The 19,164-nt window shown below is 47.6% G+C and overlaps 1 protein-coding gene across 1 annotated transcript in view; it reads left to right on the top strand.

Moving 5' to 3' along the window:
• The window catches only part of MYH13 (myosin heavy chain 13), a 70,999-nt gene that overhangs the window by 21,622 nt on the left and 30,213 nt on the right, over positions 1-19,164 (top strand). Inside the window, exons 13-21 of the mRNA XM_023190842.2 lie at positions 2,571-2,689; positions 3,754-3,903; positions 3,998-4,168; positions 5,277-5,586; positions 8,927-9,000; positions 9,091-9,178; positions 15,842-15,959; positions 16,790-16,913; positions 18,490-18,626. Of these exons, the coding sequence (XP_023046610.1) occupies positions 2,571-2,689; positions 3,754-3,903; positions 3,998-4,168; positions 5,277-5,586; positions 8,927-9,000; positions 9,091-9,178; positions 15,842-15,959; positions 16,790-16,913; positions 18,490-18,626 (1,291 nt within the window). The remainder of the gene's footprint in view (positions 1-2,570; positions 2,690-3,753; positions 3,904-3,997; positions 4,169-5,276; positions 5,587-8,926; positions 9,001-9,090; positions 9,179-15,841; positions 15,960-16,789; positions 16,914-18,489; positions 18,627-19,164) is intronic.

Genomic DNA, 19,164 nt, shown 5'->3' with positions numbered 1-19,164 from the left:
TTTTTTTTTTTTTTTTGTATTTTTTAGTAGAGACAGGGTTTCACCGTGTTAGTCAGGATGGTCTCGGTCTCCTGACCTCGTGATCCTCCTGCCTAGGCCTTCCAAAGTGCTGGGATTACAGGCGTGATGTGGTTGTTTTTTTTAAGGTGGACTCTCATGAGACAATATTGTTAGGTGAACTTCTCTTTCTCTCCATCTGAATGCAGTCTTCATCACTCAGGCCTAAAATGATATGGTAAAGTGGAAGCCAAGTTTTCTTCCTCCCATCACCTGCACCCCAGCATCTGTTGAAATTGGCCCTGAACCAAGAATGGTGAACAGTTCTTCCTCCCCATAACTCTCACCTGGCTGATCCTACCGCCACCCTCTGCCTCATCCTTAAGAGGCCTGGAACTAGAGCAGAGGGCAGCAGGAAGGGCTGAGCAGTGACTGACTCCCCCCCATACATCCTGCTCATTAGACTTCTTAGCGCTCATGATGCATCTTACAAGTTCCTTGAATTAAAGCCTGGCAACATGGATGGTTCCTGATAATTCTGCCTTTTGATTACAGCCCCACAGTGTGTGAAGCAGTACGCTTTAAACTCTCAAGTAATAAAAAGGAAGTGAAGCCATAAATTAAAGGGTGGAAAAATCTACATAACCTTATCAGTGTCCCATACAGGCTCAGCAGCCTCTTATCCTAGGCCTGCCTGGGATGATTCTCCCTTTGTATTAACTCAAAGTCACCTGATTGGTCACCTCATCATGGGAGTTGTACAGGTTCCACTGCACTCAAGTAAAGGAGATTATACAAGGCACGTACACCAGGGGGCACACCTTGGGTGCCATCCTAGAATCCTGCCCATCACAGTGGAGGGGGCTCCAAGTCTTCACACAGGAAACACTTCTGACTGGGGCAATCAGGGAAGGCTTCCTGATAGAAGGGGCACTGACTTGGACTTTGAGGGATGAGTAGGATTCTGAAAAATTGGGGGAGCAATCAGTTCAAGCAGAAGAAATGTCATGAGCAGGCCGGGCACAGCAGCTCATGCCTGTAATCCCAGCACTTTGGGAGGCCAAGGTGGGTGTATCATCTGAGGTCAGAGCAGTGAAACCCCCTCTCTACTAAAATACAGAAAATTAGCCGGGTGTGGTGGCGTGCACCTGTAATCCTAGCTACTTGGGAGACTGAGGCAGGAGAATGGTGTGAACCCGGGAGGCAGAACTTGCAGTGAGCTGAGATGGCACCACTGCACTCCAGCCTGGGCAACATTGCGAAACTCCAAAAAAAAAAAAAAAAAAAAAAGTAGTAGTCCCTGGGGAGCAGCATTTCTCTGCCTTTTTGATGAGCTCAATACAGGCCACCAGGCCCTTCTCAAAGTCAATGAACATCTGCTGAAATATATGCAGACATGTAACCCATGATCTGTAGGAAACAGCTGAAAGTCAACTGCTTTTGACCATCTCCAAACATTTGAAGGCAGGGTCAGGTTTTGTACTTCTCTTTCAACTATGAGCGTGGTACTTTGCTTAAATTAGGAAGGTGCCTCATATATATTGTCAACTGTCCAAGTGGTGGCTCCTTTACTCATATAACATTTTAATGTATTGTCAGACTCCAACATAACTATGTAATTAATTTTTATTTTTTTGAGTCGGAGTCTTGCTCTTGTCACCCAGGCTAGAGTGCAATGGCATGATCTCAGCTCACTGCAACCTCCACCTACCGGGTTCAAGTGATTCTTCTTCCTCAGCCTCCTGAGTAGCTGGGATTACAGGCGCTCGCCACCATGCCGGGCTAATTTTTGTATTTTTAGTAGAGACAGGGCCATGTTGGCCAGGCTGGTCTCGAACTCCTGACCTCAGGTGATCCACCTGCCTCAGCCTCCCAAAGTGCTGGGATTACAGGCATGAGCCACCATGCCCGGCCTGTAATTAACATGTTTTAGGAAATCAAAATATCAGTAGGTCAGGATTGGCCAAGAAGCTTCTTATTGTTAAAAGTTGCATCTAGGGCCAGACGCAGTGGCTCAAGCCTGTAATCCCAGCACTTTGGGAGGCTGAGATGGGCAGATCACGAGGTCAGGAGATCGAGGACATCCTGGCTAAGACGGTGAAACCCCGTCTCTACTAAAAAATACAAAAAACTAGCCGGGTGAGGCCATCCTGGCTAAGACGGTGAAACCCCGTCTCTATTAAAAAATGCAAAAAACTAGCCGGGTGAGGTGGCGGGCGCCTGCAGTCCCAGCTACTCGGGAGGCTGAGGCAGGAGAATGGCGTAAACCCGGGAGGCGGAGCTTGCAGTGAGCTGAGATCGGGCCACTGCACTCCAGCCTGGGCGACAGAGCGAGACTCCGTCTCAAAAAAAAAAAAAAGTTGCATCGAGGAGGCAAATTGGAAGTTCTTGAGAACCGTGGGGCCCTGGACTATGGGACTGAAGTTTCAGTGGACAAGTCCAGACCTGGTACAGATACGACAACATGAAAACATCTAAGAGAATTACAGAAAACACTTCTGGGAGAAGCCAGGGGCTGACTGGACACTAGCAGCTACTGTTTTTGCATGATCCATTTTTTTCTCTTCCTTCAGTGGCTGACAAAGCCGGATACCTGATGGGACTGAATTCTGCCGAAATGCTGAAAGGCTTGTGCTGTCCGAGGGTGAAGGTTGGGAATGAATATGTCACTAAAGGGCAAAATGTCCAGCAGGTAATGGAGATGCTCTGATCCGGTTGATTGAGATCTTTTGTTATTTGAGCCATTATTTTACAGTTCTTTCAGTTGCAGGTATCAGAAATGCACATGAAACCAGCTTTCACATTAAGAGAAAAATCATTTTTAGGCTTCAGAGGCAACTGAAGGAATGCAAATCATTGAGTGCCCATTGGACGCCATGAGGACCTGGAATTAGAAAGTGAAGAGCCCTCTGGAGCCAGGCAGCCTCCCTCCAGCTCCTCTGGGGTTCATGGGCTGTTGACTCTCTCCTCTGTTGTGTCCTTGCTAAGCAGATAAGTTTCCTGGACCTCTGTTGCCTGTGGCCACCCCATAGCTCCCAAGTTTATATCTCTGTGTTTCCAGCCTCACCCTGAGACTGAAACCAGTATCTTTTGATCCCAATTCCAAATTCTTAGGAGAGATACTCAATTAATCCAACCTGGATCAAGTGTTCACCTCGGGTGTAATTAAGTGTGGCCAGGGGCTGGAGTCATGTGCTATAACCATGTTGTTGGAAAAATATCTTTGTAAATAGGATAGTTCTCAAAGAAAGGGGAACAGCGTGGGCTGGGCAAACACCTCACAAAATATTTAATATTACGTTGAATGATCTGAAATTGCCAATATTCAACTGCTTTTGATTTTCTTTTTTTCTTTTCTCTCTCTTTTTTTTTTTTTTTTTTTGAGACGGAGTCTCACTATGTTGCAGGCTGGAATGCAGTGGCGCAATCTTGGCTCACTGCAACCTCCGCCTCCCAAGTTCAAGTGATTCTCCTGCCTCAGCCTCCTGAATAGCTGGAACTACAGACACATGCCACCACACCTGGTTAATTTTTGTATTTTTAGTAAAGACGGGATTTCACTATGTTGGCCAGGATGGTCGCGATCTCCTGACCTCGTGATCTGCCCACCTCAGCCTCCCAGAGTGCTGGGATTACAGGCGTGAGCCACCATGTCCAGCCAACAGCTTTTGATTTTCAAGTCAATTTCATATGTTTCAACTTAATGCAGCCATAGAAACACTAACTCAAGGGTTGAGTGGGTGATCCTTTTTCAAGGTGACCAACGCGGTGGGTGCTCTGGCCAAAGCCGTCTACGAGAAGATGTTCCTGTGGATGGTCACCCGCATCAACCAGCAGCTGGACACCAAGCAGCCCAGGCAGTACTTCATCGGGGTCTTGGACATTGCTGGCTTTGAGATCTTTGATGTGAGCTGTGGCCTTCTACTTTCTTGTCTGCTTTGCTGCATCTCCAATGTATTTTCCAAGGTCACTCAAATTCTTTGATATTTGAATCACCCAGTTCAACAGCCTGGAGCAGCTGTGCATCAACTTCACCAACGAGAAACTGCAACAGTTTTTCAACCACCACATGTTCGTGCTGGAGCAGGAGGAGTACAAGAAGGAAGGTATCGAGTGGGAGTTCATTGACTTCGGGATGGACCTGGCTGCCTGCATCGAGCTCATCGAGAAGGTAGAGAGATACTGCTCCCCAGGACAGCTCCTCCTTGGTGGGGACCCTCCCCTTCTTGCTCTGATTCTTTTCTGCTCACAGATTGGTGCCCCCAGCCCCCAGGCTGCAAGCCTTCAGATAGATAACTGAATGTCTTTGTGCAAAGAGAATGAATGTCCTAAATCTGTTCTGACACTTAAAAAGGCTTATGGGTCATTAAAATCCAAGGGCTCAGTTATCTGCAAGAATGTGATAGAACCCCAGTAAGGACTGTGGCATTTCTTACCTATTTGACTTACCCAAAGACCCAAGCAGGCGGAACCGTGGAGCAGTGTGGCTCTTGGAGGGATGTAACTATGAAAACAGGAGTGGACATTAACTTTTTTTTTATTTTTTTTTTTGAGATAAAGTCTCGCTCTGTCACCCTGGCTGGGGTGCAGGGGTGTGGTCTTGGCTCACTGCAACCTCTGCCTCCCAGGTTCAAGCAATCCTCCTGCCTCAGCCTCCTGAATAGCTGGGACTACAGGTGCCTGCCACCACGCCTGGATAATTTGTGTGTGTGTGTGTGTATTTTTAGTAGAGACGGGGTTTCACCGTGTCGGCCAGGCTGGTCTCGAACTCCTGACCTTGTGATCTGCCCGCCTCAGCCTCCCAAAGTACTGGGATTACAGACGTGAGCCACCATGCTGGGCCAACATTAACTTTTTAAAAAGGAATTCTCATAACATTTGAGCACTGCTCATGTTGGAATGAGTATATCTTCCTAAGGTGGCTACTGAGAAATTGAGACATTATTGTTCAAAAATATTACTCACATTACTTTATGGCTATATATGAAACTTTACTTTTCTTATAAACCTATTGAAAAAAGTGTGCTACATTTATACACACATAATTTCATCCTATATTCTTTTGTTCAGCAGCCATTAATTAAGCACACACTTTATGCCTAGCACTTTCTGGTCATCCCCCAAACAGACCAAGAGACTTGCTCCCCCAGTGCATACATGCCAGCGTTCCTAGTACCGGAGCGAAAGCACCAAAGAAGTTCTTTTGGCTTCTCCAGACCATGGAGCATGGGTATGCACTAGTATATGTGGAGGTGTAGACTCTGTTATCCTCTTTCCAGCCTATGGGCATCTTCTCCATCCTGGAAGAGGAGTGCATGTTCCCCAAGGCAACAGACACCTCCTTCAAGAACAAGCTGTATGACCAGCATCTTGGAAAATCCAACAACTTCCAGAAGCCCAAGCCTGCCAAAGGCAAGGCTGAGGCCCACTTCTCGCTGGTGCACTACGCCGGCACCGTGGACTACAACATTGCCGGCTGGCTCGACAAGAACAAGGACCCCCTGAACGAGACTGTGGTGGGGCTGTACCAGAAGTCTTCGCTGAAGCTTCTCTCCTTCCTTTTTTCCAACTATGCTGGTGCAGACACAGGTAAAATTCTCTCATTTCTTTCCCTCTGTGGGACGTTCTATGTAATTACTTCTAACCCAGAGCTGCTCATGAAGAGTCAGTAACCAGACCTGAGCTTCAGCTGAGTATGATGTTTCTGTCTTTCAGCTCCATTTTTCTTCCTCCTGCTCTTATTCTTCCTCTTCTGTCAGAGATAGAGCTCTATGGAAGTAAACAGGACTTCTCAGTGGCCACAATAGTCAACATCACATTATTTGTTTTTTTTTTTTTTTTTTTTTTTTTGAGACGGAGCCTTGCTCTGTCGCCCAGGCTGGGGTGCAGTGGCCGATCTCAGCTCACTGCAAGCTCCGCCTCCCGGGTTTACGCCATTCTCCTGCCTCAGCCTCCTGAGTAGCTGGGACTACAGGCGCCCACCACCTTGCCCGGCTAGTTTTTTGTATTTTTTAGTAGAGATGGGGTTTCACCATGTCAGCCAGGATGGTCTCGATCTCCTGACCTCGTGATCTGCCCATCTCGGCCTCCCAAAGTACTGGGATTACAGGCTTGAGCCACCACGCCCGGCCAACATCACATTGTTTAATAGTTTTCTATTGAGGTATAATTCACGTATAATAAAATTCCCCCTTAAATCCATGTAGTGGTTTTGGCCGGGCACGGTGGCTCACGCCAGTAATCCCAGCTCTTTGGGAGGCCAAGGTGGGGGGGCCGATCACTTGAGGTCAGGAGTTTGAGACCAGCCTCGCCAACATGGTGAAACTGCAACCTCCGCCTCCCGGGTTCTAGAGATTCTCCTGCCTTAGCCTCCCAAGTAGCTGGGACTATAGGCATGCACTACCACACCTGGCTAATTTGTTGTATTTTAGTCGAGACAGGCTTTCACCATGTTGGCCAGGACGGTGTTGATCTCCTGACTTCATGATCCACCCGCCTTGGCCTCCCAAAGTACTGGGATTAGAGGCGTGAGCCACCGCGTCCGTCCCCATGAGCAGATTTCTATTCCTAGCCTCTGGCAACCACTCATCAACTTTCTATCTCTGTAGATTTGCCTATCTGGGCATTTCGTATAAACTGAACTATGTACTGGATGCTCTTTTGTGTCTGGCTTCTTTCGCTCAGGCTACTGTTCTCAAGGTCTGTTCCTGTTGTAGCATGTATCAGGACTTTGTTCTTTCCTATGGACAAATAATAGTTCATTGTATGAATATATCACATTTTGTCTGCACATTCATCAGCCGATGAACTTTTTGGCTACTGAGCATGATGTTGCTATGAACATCTGTATAGAAGTTTATATGTGAACATATATTGGCAATTCTTTTGGGTATATACAGTACCTAGGAGTAGAGTTGCTGGGTCATATGACAACTGTGTTCAAAGTTTTGAGTAACTTCTGAACTCCTTTCCAAAGTGGCTACACAGGGGCCAGGTGTGGTGGCTCACACCTGTAATCCCAAGAATTTGGGATGCTGAGGCGGAAGGATCATTTGAGGCCAGGGGTTCAAGACCAGTGTGGGCAACATAGAGATCCTGTCTCTAAAACAAAACAAAACAAAAATAAAATAATTAGCCAGAAGTGGTGGTGCACACTTGTAGTCCAGCTACTTGGGAACCTGAGCTGGGAGGATCACATGAGGTTAGGTGACTGAGATTACAGTGAGCCATGATTGTGCCACTGCACTCCAGCCTGGATGACAGAGTGAGACCCTATCTCAAATAAATAAACAAGTAACACAAGCCAGTATCACTTTTTAAGATTACCAGTAAATATACTTTTAAATAGTTACCAACATAATAGTTTTAACATTATATGCCATTTTAAATGCATACATTTAATAAATTAATACAATATATGAAATATAATTATTCATTAGATAATGAGATCATTTTTTAAAAATGAAAGCCTAATGTCCTCTGGGCAAGGGAATGTAATAAATGGGAAATGGGCACATACATAAACCTCAATGATGAAAATCATTTTCTTTGAATCTGATCACAATGTCTCTGTAACTACATTGCATAACCTCACCTAGACATAACATCAACTCTAACATAAGACCCTGTGTGGATGTGGATTTGAAGAAGCGGCTTTCCTGCCTTCCCTTCCCCAATCCAAATATACATTCATGCTAGACCCCAGGGACAAAGTGGGGTGAAGGGAAAGCAAGATGGGGGAGACCGAGACATGGCATTTTCCCCCAAGGCTACATCTTGATTAAGTATCAGAGAAAATTGAGTCATTCGGAAAAAGTAGACTCCAAATTAAGATGGTAAGTTGAGTTGTTTCCTTTAGGAAAGAAAAAAAAATCAACTTATAAAATATTCTTGAGAAAATTCCATGTTACTATTTTCAGTTACTTACTCATTTAGAGATAAACAGGGATTAAAGAATAAAAGGAGGTAAATTCGTGAAAGAAACTACAAACATTGCCAGGCATGGCCGCTGACACCCATAATCCCAGCACTTTGAGAGGCCAAGTGGGCGGATCACTTGAAGTCAGGAGTTCAAGACCAGCCTAGCCAATATGGTGAAACCCATCTCTACTAAAAATACAAAAATTAGCTGGGCATGGTGATGCTCGCCTGTAGTCCCAGATACTTGGGAGGCTGAGGCAGGAGAATCGCTTGAACCTGGGAAGCAGAGGTTGCAGGGAGCCTGGGCATCACAGTGAGACTCTGTCTCAAAACAAACAAACAACAAAAAAGAAAAAAAAAAAAAAGAAGAAAAGAAAGAAAGTAACTACAAACATTAAGAGGGACATCTCAATCTTGCAAATTATTCAGTTTGCTTTCAGGTCTGATTTCTAAAGGAAAGGACTCCCCTTTTATACTGAGAGTTTAAGTTACACTCTCAGTTAAATACTACCCACACCCCACTCCCACCTCGTTCCCACAATGATAAAGCTGAGGGTTCTCAATCCTGGGTAGTTTGGAGGCCTTTTAAAAACAAACTAACAGGCAGGGCATGGTGACTCACACCTGTAATCCCAGCACTTTGGGAGGCTGAGGTCAGGAGTTCAAGACCAGCCTGGCCAACGTGGTAAAACCTTGTCTCTCCTAAAAATACAAGAATTAGCCAGGCGTGGTGGTGCCTGCCTGTAGTCTCAGCTACTTGGGAGGCTGAGGCAGGAGAATGGCTTGAACCTGGGAGGTGGAAGTTGCAGTGAGCCGAGACTGTGCCATTGTACTCTAGCCTGGAGGACAGAGCAAGACTCTGTCTAAAACAAACAAACAAAGAAACAAAACCTCAGGTCTCTCATGTCAAAAGGAAACCAGAACCCGGGACTGGGAAGGGGTGGTTCAGGAAGCCCACTGCTGGGTCCTCTGGGATACATCTGACATGCCCTTCTGTGTCTGTCTCTAGGCGACTCCGGGGGAAGCAAGAAGGGCGGGAAGAAGAAGGGCTCCTCTTTCCAGACTGTGTCGGCCGTGTTCAGGGTTGGTGTTTTGGCAGCTTCCACATCCGGTTGTTTTTCTGCCCAGTGAAACGGCACTTGCTAAATGTGCTTGTTTTGGTTTATGTCCCAGGAAAATCTAAACAAATTGATGACTAACTTAAGGAGCACCCACCCTCACTTTGTACGATGTCTGATTCCCAATGAGACCAAGACTCCTGGTAAGTATCCGCAGATCTTGCCAAGTATTTGAACAGAACAGGACGCCCTGAGATAAATGCAGAATTCTGTGGGTGTGCTCTTGGAAAGAGTGATGGTCTGTATCACTTCTGAAAGCGGTCTCTGAAATAGGGTTGCCAGATTTAGCAGATAAAAATACCGGATGTACCCAACACAAAGAAATGATCAATGTTTGAGGTGATGGATATCCCAGTTATGCAGATATGATCTTTGCACATTTCACGCTTGTATCAAAATACCACGTGTACCCCACAAATATGTTCAACTATTATGTGACCACAAAAATGTTAAAAACCAAATGCCGTATTAAATGTTATTAAATTTCAATTTCAGATAAACAACGAAAAATGTCTTAATATAAATGTGACCCATGCAATATTTGGAATATACTTCCTCCAAAAAAGTGTTCATTGTTTATCTGAAATTCACATTGAACGGCACGTCTGTATCTTATCTGGCATGCCTACTATGAAATCATATTCAAAATATTGTGTGTATGTGTATAGGCACATCAGATCCACAGCTTTCCTAAGATGAAGTCTCTGTTGGCCTCCTTTAGCCCAAAGTTAAATACCACTACATTAGGTAAATAATCATCTTAGGTATCCCATAGTCAAAATAGCATCAGTAACAACTGTTTGAGGCCATACTTCATGTCAATCACTTTGTTATATTATCCCGAATCCTTGCAGCAGTTCTCTGCAAGATACACGTATTGATCTCCAGTTTATAAATGAGAAAACTGAGAATCAGAGACTATATATAAATATAGAACCCTGTGCAGTAGAGGGTTCCTTTCACTGTCACTTCATCCTGATTTGCAAACATTCTCGGAGTCTAGCTTTTTCAGTGTTAAGGAAAACCAACTGCCACGTGGAGCTGTGCCTATGGGGTAGTACACTCACCAACTGAGCTGTTCTATGCCCAACACGGGCCTCCCAGTTCAGGATTAAACATCCTACCTCTGCAACATTACAAGTAAACAGAGGTATAGATTGTCGGGAAAAAAAAAAATAGTTCACCTATTACCACGTGACCCTAAGCAGAGCATCTGAGCATTTTCTGCCTCAGCTTTCTTGTCTATAAAACAAGGATACAAGTGGCATTTTTATCTATGATTTCCTTCTTCAATAAGCAGTCATAAAGTGGTTACTCACTTTGCAAATATCAGCTCATTTAACCCACCTTAGAGGGTTGTCGTGAGGGTTCAATGAGTAAGTGCAAGTCAAGCATTTACAATAGGGCTGAGCACATTGTGAACACCCAGCAAATGTTGGATGTTAATTATTATTATTATTATTATCATTATCATCATTGTCATCACTCAGAACTAGAAACTTTAACTCCCCAGTAGCCAGGTGTGGTATAGTTAGTGAAATTGTATCTTCCATGAAAGTTAGGTTCTAAAGTCTAAGTCGAAGGCAATAACCAGCTACATCATTGTGATATGCATTATTTGGGGCATCCTGCAGCCTCCTGACCAGTGAACCAGCTTCTCCAGTGTTGGGAAGAGTGGTTTCTTTGGTTAAGCATCACACAAAATCATTGGCTCTTATGTAGGTCTTGGAAAAAATCCGTTTCCGTTACTGTCGTCGTTGAGTACACGCTTGCATAAATCAAACATGCTTGTGGCCTGACTCCTCTCTCAGCAGATGGCCTGCAAGGTGGCAGGAGATGGCTTTAAACTGTACCTCTGGGAGGACGGCTTTTGGTAATCCACTGGCTTACATTATTTTTTTTTTTTTCTTTTGAGACAGAGCCTTGCTCTGTCGCCAGGCTGGAGTGCAGTGGCGTGATCTCGGCTCACTGCAACCTCTGACTCCCTGGTTCAAGGTATTCTCCTGCCTCAGCCTCCCGAGTAGCTGGGACTACAGGCGCCCGCCACCACACCCAGCTAATTTTTTGTATTTTTAGTAAAGATGGGGTTTCAACATGTTGGCCAGGATGGTCTCGATCTCCTGACCTCGTGATCTGCCCGCCTCAGCCTCCCAAAGTGCTGGGATTACAGGCGTGAGCCACTGTGCCCAGCCCTACCTTTTCTTTGGGAAGGTAAATGTTGCTGAAATATCTGTCCTTTTCTGCTGTGTTTGCTTCTCCTTAGCTCTGGCACCTACCTCTCTGTTTTCATGTCCATTTCTGGGAATAGCCCAACACTGATACAGAAGCCTGGTGACACCTTAGACAGCACCTAGTATGCCCTCTTTATTTCTAGAAGACTAGAGACTATGGAGATTTCCATGCCTCACCCCAGGGCACCTAGAGCAGGGGCTGGGAATCACAATCCACGATCAAATCTCAAGTTCCTCCCTACCCACAGGCACATACGCGGGGTTTGCTAGTTCTCCCGAATCCTCCGGGGCTTCACAGGCACAGGTCCTGTGCTTGTCTGCTGAACAGGGAACCCTCAGGAGCAGGCTCCAGCCTCTACTCCTCTCATTCTCCTCGTGCAGCAAACCTGGGGCCTGCTAAGTCTGTGCTGCTGACTCACCAAAGGCTGGCTCGCTGTTGGTTTTAAATGTAGGTTTTATTATTGTTAAGGGATGGAGAGACCAACAGACCAGAAGATGGTTACCATTAAAAAGACAGTCACGGCTGGGCATGGTGGCTCATGCCTGTAATCCCAACACTTTGGGAGGCTGAGGCGGGTGGATCACCTGAGGTCAGGAGTTTGAGACCACCAGCCTAACATGGTGAAACCGTGCCTCTACTAAAAATACAAAAATTAGCCTGTCGTAGTGGCGCATGCCTGTAATCCAAGCTACTTGGGAGGATGAGGCAGAGTTGCTTGTACCCGGGAGGCAGAGGTTGCAGTGAGCCGAGATTGCGCCACTGCACTCCAGCCTCAGTGACAAAGGGAGACTCCGTCTCAAAAAAAAAAAAAAAAAAAAAGACGCAGGGCTCGGGAGAAGGGGGCCTGCCACAGAGGGCCGTGAGGGGAAGCACCAGGGCTGGGTTTGGGGGTGGGGGAGTAAGGAGAAATCACAGGCCAGAGCCTTGAGGGTTGTTCCCATGGGATGGAGCCAGTGAGGAAGCTCAGCACTGGCAAGTTTGAATGGTTTCAGCCGGCTTCAAAATGTACGGACTTTCTCAAGTTGGCCGGTACCCGGGGCCCTGAGGTGACCAGGGCAGGGAAATATTGGCCCAGAGTATAAGAGCCCTGTGAGAGCCTGACAAAGGTAGGGGTCGGGGGTTAAGGGCTTTGGATAGTTGGTTTGCATGTGAAAGATGTGCTTGTGGGAATTTGTTTGCTATCTCCTGGAATTAGCTAGCCCCCAGGAAGGGCAGTCTCTCCTGAGCCTGCAAGGCGCCAAGATGCCAGAGCATCATAAGATACAGCATATTTCAAAAGCATGGCGAACACCACTGCCCATGGAGGCGAAGATGGCTGGAGAAAGGAGTGGGATGGAAGTGATACACTTGGAGAAGAGGAAAAACCCTTCAGCAGCTGGAGCAAAAGAATGAGAGAATAGCTCAGGGAAATTTTTAGAAGTTTTGCACGTTGGTACAAAAACAAAGGAGGCCCTTTACATGGACCTGATAGAAAACAACTCAGGCCAGGTTTGAGGAAAAACAGGGCAAGCCCTAAGAGAACTCAGCTCAGGATTCCGAGTCTGCACAAACCAGAGGTGCCCTGTGAGAAAGGAGAGTCCCGCATCGGCTCTGCTACGGCCTCGCAAAGCCCTTCACCTCTCTGGGCCTCAGTCTCCCCCAGGGCCTGCCACCCCATAGGATGCCTCTGCAGGAATTAGAAAAGATCTCCCAGTCCAAGTGGGACACGGCCCTTAACAGGATGGACAGCCTGGCAAGCATGGTGGCAGCTCTGGCCTCCTCACCATAAAATGATGGTCCTTTTGGCTTTCTTCTGGCTCTAGAAGCTTCCATTTTCTTGTAATTATTGCCTTTTTCTCTCTGCTCCTGGCGCTTATTAAGAAGAAAGAGGCCTCAGCCACATGGTTAAAGCAAGTGTTAATCATGCCTGCTTTCACCATTTTAACCTCTGTACCGATCTTTTGTCTCTCTCTCTCTTTTTTTTTTTTTTTCAAGACAGGGTCTCACTCTGTCATTCAGGCTGGAGTGCAGTGGTGCGATCTCAGCTCACTGCAACCTCTGCATCCCAGGTTTAAGCAATCCTCCTGCCTCAGCCTCCCAAGTAGCTGGTATTACAGGGATGCACCACCACACCCAGCTAATATTTTGTATTTTTAGTAGAGACGGGGTTTCACCATGTTGGCCAGGGTGGTCTTGAACTCCTGACCTCAGGCGATCCGCCCACCTCGGCCTCCCAAAGTGCTGGGATTACAGGCGTGAGCCACTGTGCCCGGCCTGTACTCATCTTAACTCAGTTAATCCTCAACCGCCTGATGAAATAGATACTGTGAAATATCCCTTTATCTGAAATGCTTGGGACCAGGAATGTTTTACACTTTAAATTTCTGTGGCTGTTGGAATATCTGTATGAGCCTAATGAGATATCTTGGGATGGGACTAAGTCTAAATACAAAATTCATCTGCTTCATATGGGTCTTATACACATAGCCCTAAGGTAATTGTATAGAATATTTTAAATAATTTTATACGTGAAACAGTTTTGGCTGCAATCTGCCTCATGAGCTCAGTTGAGCTCAGTTGTGGAATTCTCCACTGTGGCATCAGGTTGGAGCTCAAAGTTTTCAGGCTTTGAATTTTCTGATTGGGGACGCTCAATCTACATTATTATCCTTATTTTACAAATAGAGAAATTGAGGCAGAGACAGCCCAAGTCCACAAAGCTAGTAAACAGCACAGCTGGGATCTTAACCGCTCAGAATCATCATCTGAGAGCTCATGGGAGTCGAATTAGACCGTTTCTAAGGTTGTCTCCACATCGGCGGTTCTATGAATTTCTTTTTTTAATTATTTTATTTATTTATTTATTTATTTATTTATTTATTTATTTATTTGAGACTGAGTCTTGCTCTGTCACCCATGCTGGAGTGCAGTGGCACAATCTCGGCTCACTGCAACCTCCACCTCTCGGGTTCAAGCAATTCTCCTGACTCAGCCTCTCGAGTAGCTGAGACTACAGGTGCCTGCCACCACACCCGGCTAATTTTTGTATTTTTAGTAGAGATGGGGTTTCACCATGTTAGCCAGGCTGGTCTCGAACTCCTGACCTCAGGTGATCTGCCCACCTCGGCCTTCCAAGTGCTGGGATTATAGGTGTTGAGCCACTGCACCTGGCTGGTTCTCTGAATGTCTGAGACATTTTCTCCTTGCTCTTAACCATGTTTTATCTAGAGAATCACCGCCTGATAGGACTTTCAGAAATGATTAAATGCCCCATGTCTGCACTGTTCAATAGGGTGGCCACCGTTACATGAAATGTTTACATTTACATGAAAAGTTTAAAACTGTTAATTAATTTTTAATTTTAATGAATTTAAATGTAAATAGCCACATGTGGCTGGTCACTACTGTATTTGACAGTGCAGCTCTACCAAAGCCTTAAAAAATCATCTAATTGTATAGTGATGTCTCCTCACAACTACCAGGGAAGCATGTGGGCATTCTAGAAGCTTCTCTAAGGTTAAATCAAAGCCAGCTTTGGCCCCGCCCCCCTCCCAGCAACTTAGGGAGTCCATAAAGAGAAGCCATCAGGTTGCCATAGCCCCTCTCCTCTAACCTCTTACACAGACCTGAGACAGAATTTTCTCCATCCTAGTTTGATCTGTGCCTGACCCAGGCTGGTTACCACGAGCACCCGCGTTACCTCCCCAGGGGGGCTCGCCCCTCTGGCTCCTCTCCTTCCAGCCAAGCTCCATTTCTCCCCCAATTCCTAGAGCAGGGGCTGAGTGGTCAGCAGATGACCACCGCCCTGCCTTCAGCCCACCTCTGGGTCCCCTCCCATGGCCTCCTCTTCTTTTTTTCTTTCTTTCATTATTATTATTATTATTATTATTATTTTGAGACAGTTTCACTCTTGTTGCCTAGGCTGGAGTGCAAGGGCTCAATCTCATCTCACTGCAACCTCCGCCCACTGTATTCAAGCAATTCTCCTGCCTCAGCCTCCCAAGTAGCTGGGATTATAAGCGTGTGCCACCACGCCTGGCTAATTTTTGTATTTTTAGTAGAAACTGGGTTTCACCATGTTGGCCAGGCTAGTCTCGAACTCCTGACGTCAGGCGATACGCCCACCTCGGCCTCCCAAAGTGCTGGGATTATAGGCATGCGCCACCGCGCCCAGCCGGCCTCCTCTTCTTTGCTGGGTTACTCTTCTGCAGCCGCAGCCTGCAGATTTTTCCATCCCCATCCTTATGTAGATGCAAGAAGACATCTCAGGTTACCCCACGGGAAGCCCAAGTGCACCCCGCGTTCAGTCTGCCTCCTTTTGCAGCCTTGCTACAGAGTCAGGGCTGAGGACAGAAAGCACAGTGCTTTGGCTCTTATTGCCATGGTTATGGGATGCTAGCATCTCCCCAAGAGGTTGGGATTATTTCTACTGTGGGACCTGCAGGCAGGCTCCGGCCACTCCCAGCCCTCTACCTTGGAGCTGGCACTGACTCTCCCACTCAAGTGTGGATGTGCTGGAGGGTTTCATGGTGCCTTAGACCACCAACAACAAATGAAGGGGTCACAGGCACACCTCCGGGATGTTCTCTCTCCAGGTGTGATGGACCACTACTTGGTCATGCACCAGCTGCGCTGTAACGGGGTCCTCGAGGGCATCCGGATTTGCAGAAAGGGATTCCCTAGCCGGATCCTCTATGCTGACTTCAAGCAGCGGTAGGTTCCCTCTCTCCTGTGCATCTCTCTCCTTCCGAGGGCAACTTCTGCATTCCCCAAAGACACTCTTCGGCCTGGGTATTTGCTGAGCTCCCAAGCCTCCCAGTTTCCACGGACTTCATCTCTTGCTGGAGGAACTGACACTATGCCCACAGTGAGTGCTGGGCCGGCCAAAGTGGTTCCAAATTCAGAGCCCAGACCCTCTAGCCTGATTGTGACTCTAGGCCAGGATGTCTCACCTTCCGAACTATGGACATTCAGGCTAGACATTCAGTCCTTTATTGTGGAGGCTGTGCTGGGTGTGGGAGGATTTTAGCAGTAACCCTGCCCTCTACTCAGAGATGTGGTAGCGAACCACACCCCACCCCGCTGAGCTGTGACAATCAAAACTCTCCAGACAGTGCCAAATCACCCCCAGGTGAGGCCCGCAGCTCTAGACTAACTCTCTCCTCTGAGCCGCCATTGCGGTGCACAAGTCCAGGCCTCATCCAGGTTGGAGGACAGGAGAGGACCTTCCAGAAGTAGGAGAACCAAGGTCTGCAGGTCACGGTTGATTTCAAGGCTCTTCTAAGCCAGAGGAGAACCATTTCCTCTGACAGCAAACTTGCCACCATGCACTCAGCTGGGCTTCCTTCTTTCACGCTTCTCTCCCACCCACCGTGGCCCCCTTGCTAGAATCAGCCCCTAGCTATTCCCATCTCCCAGACCAGCTGTACAAAATTCCACTTCCTCCTAAGGCTGGAGCAGGAGAAGATTCTAGAAGGCCTGGTCTCAGCTATGAAGCCTTTCCAGGGATTGGAATCCATTCGGGAAATGTCCTCTCTCCTTAGGTACCGGATCCTCAATGCCAGTGCTATCCCTGAAGGGCAGTTCATTGATAGCAAAAACGCCTCAGAGAAGCTCCTGAACTCCATTGATGTGGACCGGGAGCAGTTCAGGTTCGGCAACACCAAGGTGAGCAGAGGCGAGGCTGGGACTCCTCTAGTAACCTCACAGCCCTGGGCTGCTTGTTAGCTGATCCCTTTCCCCTTCTGGTGCACCTGACCGTCCTTGCCCAATCACCCAGGTAAAGGGAGCTCTGTGTCTAGGTAGAGAGAGCTTGTCTCCCTGTTGGTTTGTACATGGCCGGAAGCTTAGACTGGAAGCCTCAGCCTCACTATGCAGCAAGGATAGGAAAAGCCAGCGGGGAACTCTAGTGTCCCAGAGGTAAGAAAGAGCTGAAAAGAGAGGAGAATGTAGAGAGGACTCCAGGGACACTGAGGCCTTGAGAAGAATGACTATAACCAATAAAACCAGTTACCAGGTGGGGCGCAGTGGCTCATGCCGTTAATCCCAGTGCTTCTGGGAGGCTGAAGTAGGATTGCTTGAGGCCAGGAGATGGAGGCTGCAGTGCGCTTGATCACCCTACTGCACTCCAGCCTGGGCAACAGAGTGAAGCACTGTCTCAAAAAACAAAAGCAAAGACAAACTAGCTGCCATTTATTGAGCACGTGAGTATCAGCTCCGTGAGAAGCCTCCTGCACGTACTTCACTGACTCCTCACGATCCAGCGAGGTGGGAGTGATGGTGACAAGGGTGGCACTGACTCTTAAGGTTCTTGGGAGGTTGAGAAACTGACTCAAGGTCACACATGGATAGATAGTAAGTGGCAAAGGTCGGCTTCAAATCCTGGCTTGCCTCCGAAGATTCACATCTCAGAAAGGGGCAGGCTGGGGGTCCCCACCAAGGAAGAGCCTGCTGGCCCCACAGGGTGCTTGGTTTCCCTGGAATGTTACGGAGTGAGTGGGTGAAGCGGGCCTGAGGGTGGGACCAACGTTCCTGGATGGACAGAGAAAGAGAGTGAAGCCAGCGCATCTGTGAGTCTCTCTGATCTGGGCACAATCGCATCCCATGGTTTCTTTCTGGACCCATCTTTGTTTCCTGTACGTGAGCTCTGTCAGAACTGGTCTCTGTGGGTTGGTGGGGCCTGGAACAGGTTGTTTTTTTGTTGTTGTTTTGGGTTTTTGTTGTTGTTGTTTTGTTTGTTTTGTTTTGAGACAGAGTCTTGCTCTGTCACCCAGGCTGGAGTGCAATGGCGCAATCTCTGCTCACTGCAACCTCCACCTCCCAGGCTCGAGTGATGCTCCTGCCTCAGCCTCCTGAGTATCTGGGATTACAGGTGCCCAGATACCACCACGCCTGGATAATTTTTGTGTTTTTAGTAGACACAGGGTTTCACCATGATGGCCAGGCTGGTCTCGAACTCCTGACCTCAAATGTTCTGTCTGCCTCGGCCTCCCAAAGAGCTGGGATTACAGGCATGAGCCACCGCACCCAGCCTGGAACAGACTCTGGAACAGGCTGCCTCACTGCCCAGGAGGGGCCACTGAGGAGACCAGAGTCACCGGGAAGCAAGTCCTGGAAACGGAATTGCTGCCCCTGCCATGCTCTGAGGTTGAGGCTCAGAGTTGGGCAGAAACAGGCCCCCTCAAGGGCCCGGCTGAACACCTGCTGGGGAAAAAGATCAAGGCTCCTCTGTCTTTTAATGCAGGTGTTTTTCAAAGCTGGGCTCCTGGGGCTTTTGGAGGAGATGAGAGACGAGAAGCTGGTGACGCTAATGACGCGCACGCAGGCCGTGTGCAGGGGGTACCTGATGCGGGTGGAGTTCAAGAAGATGATGGAGAGGAGGTGACACAGACCCTCACCTCCACCTTATCCTGCCTTCTCTGCTTAGCAGCTGATGTCGCTTCCTGCTTTTCGTCTTGGGATATCCATGTGCTTGCTCTTTCTTTCCTTCGTTTGTGTAACCCACATCTACTGAGCGGCAATCCTGGGCTGGGTGCTCTGCATGGCACTGGGGAGACAGAAATGAACCCTGCCTCACAGGGTCACAAAGGAGTGGGAAGCAGACACATGCATGGCTGGTTTTAATGCCTGTGACAAGCCTAATGTTCGTGTTATAGTCGGGGGATAGGGAACTGGCAAGAATAAGCCCCTAGCCTAGTTGAGGGGTTGGAGTTGGCGTGAAGATGTCAGCAAGAAGGAAGCACTTTTTTTGAGACAGAGTCTTGCTCTGTAATCCAGGCTGGAGTGCAGTGGCACAATCTCAGATCACTGCAACCTCCACCTTCCAGGTTCAAGTGACCTTCCTGCCTCAGCCTCCCTAGTAGCTGGGATCATAGGCGTGTACCACCATGCCTGGCTAATTTATATATATATATATATA

The sequence above is a fragment of the Piliocolobus tephrosceles genome, chromosome 16 (genome assembly GCF_002776525.5).
Source record: "Piliocolobus tephrosceles isolate RC106 chromosome 16, ASM277652v3, whole genome shotgun sequence".
Taxonomy (NCBI): domain Eukaryota; kingdom Metazoa; phylum Chordata; class Mammalia; order Primates; family Cercopithecidae; genus Piliocolobus; species Piliocolobus tephrosceles.
Note: the sequence above shows the minus strand (reverse complement) of the source record. Positions and strands in the feature narration are given on the sequence as shown.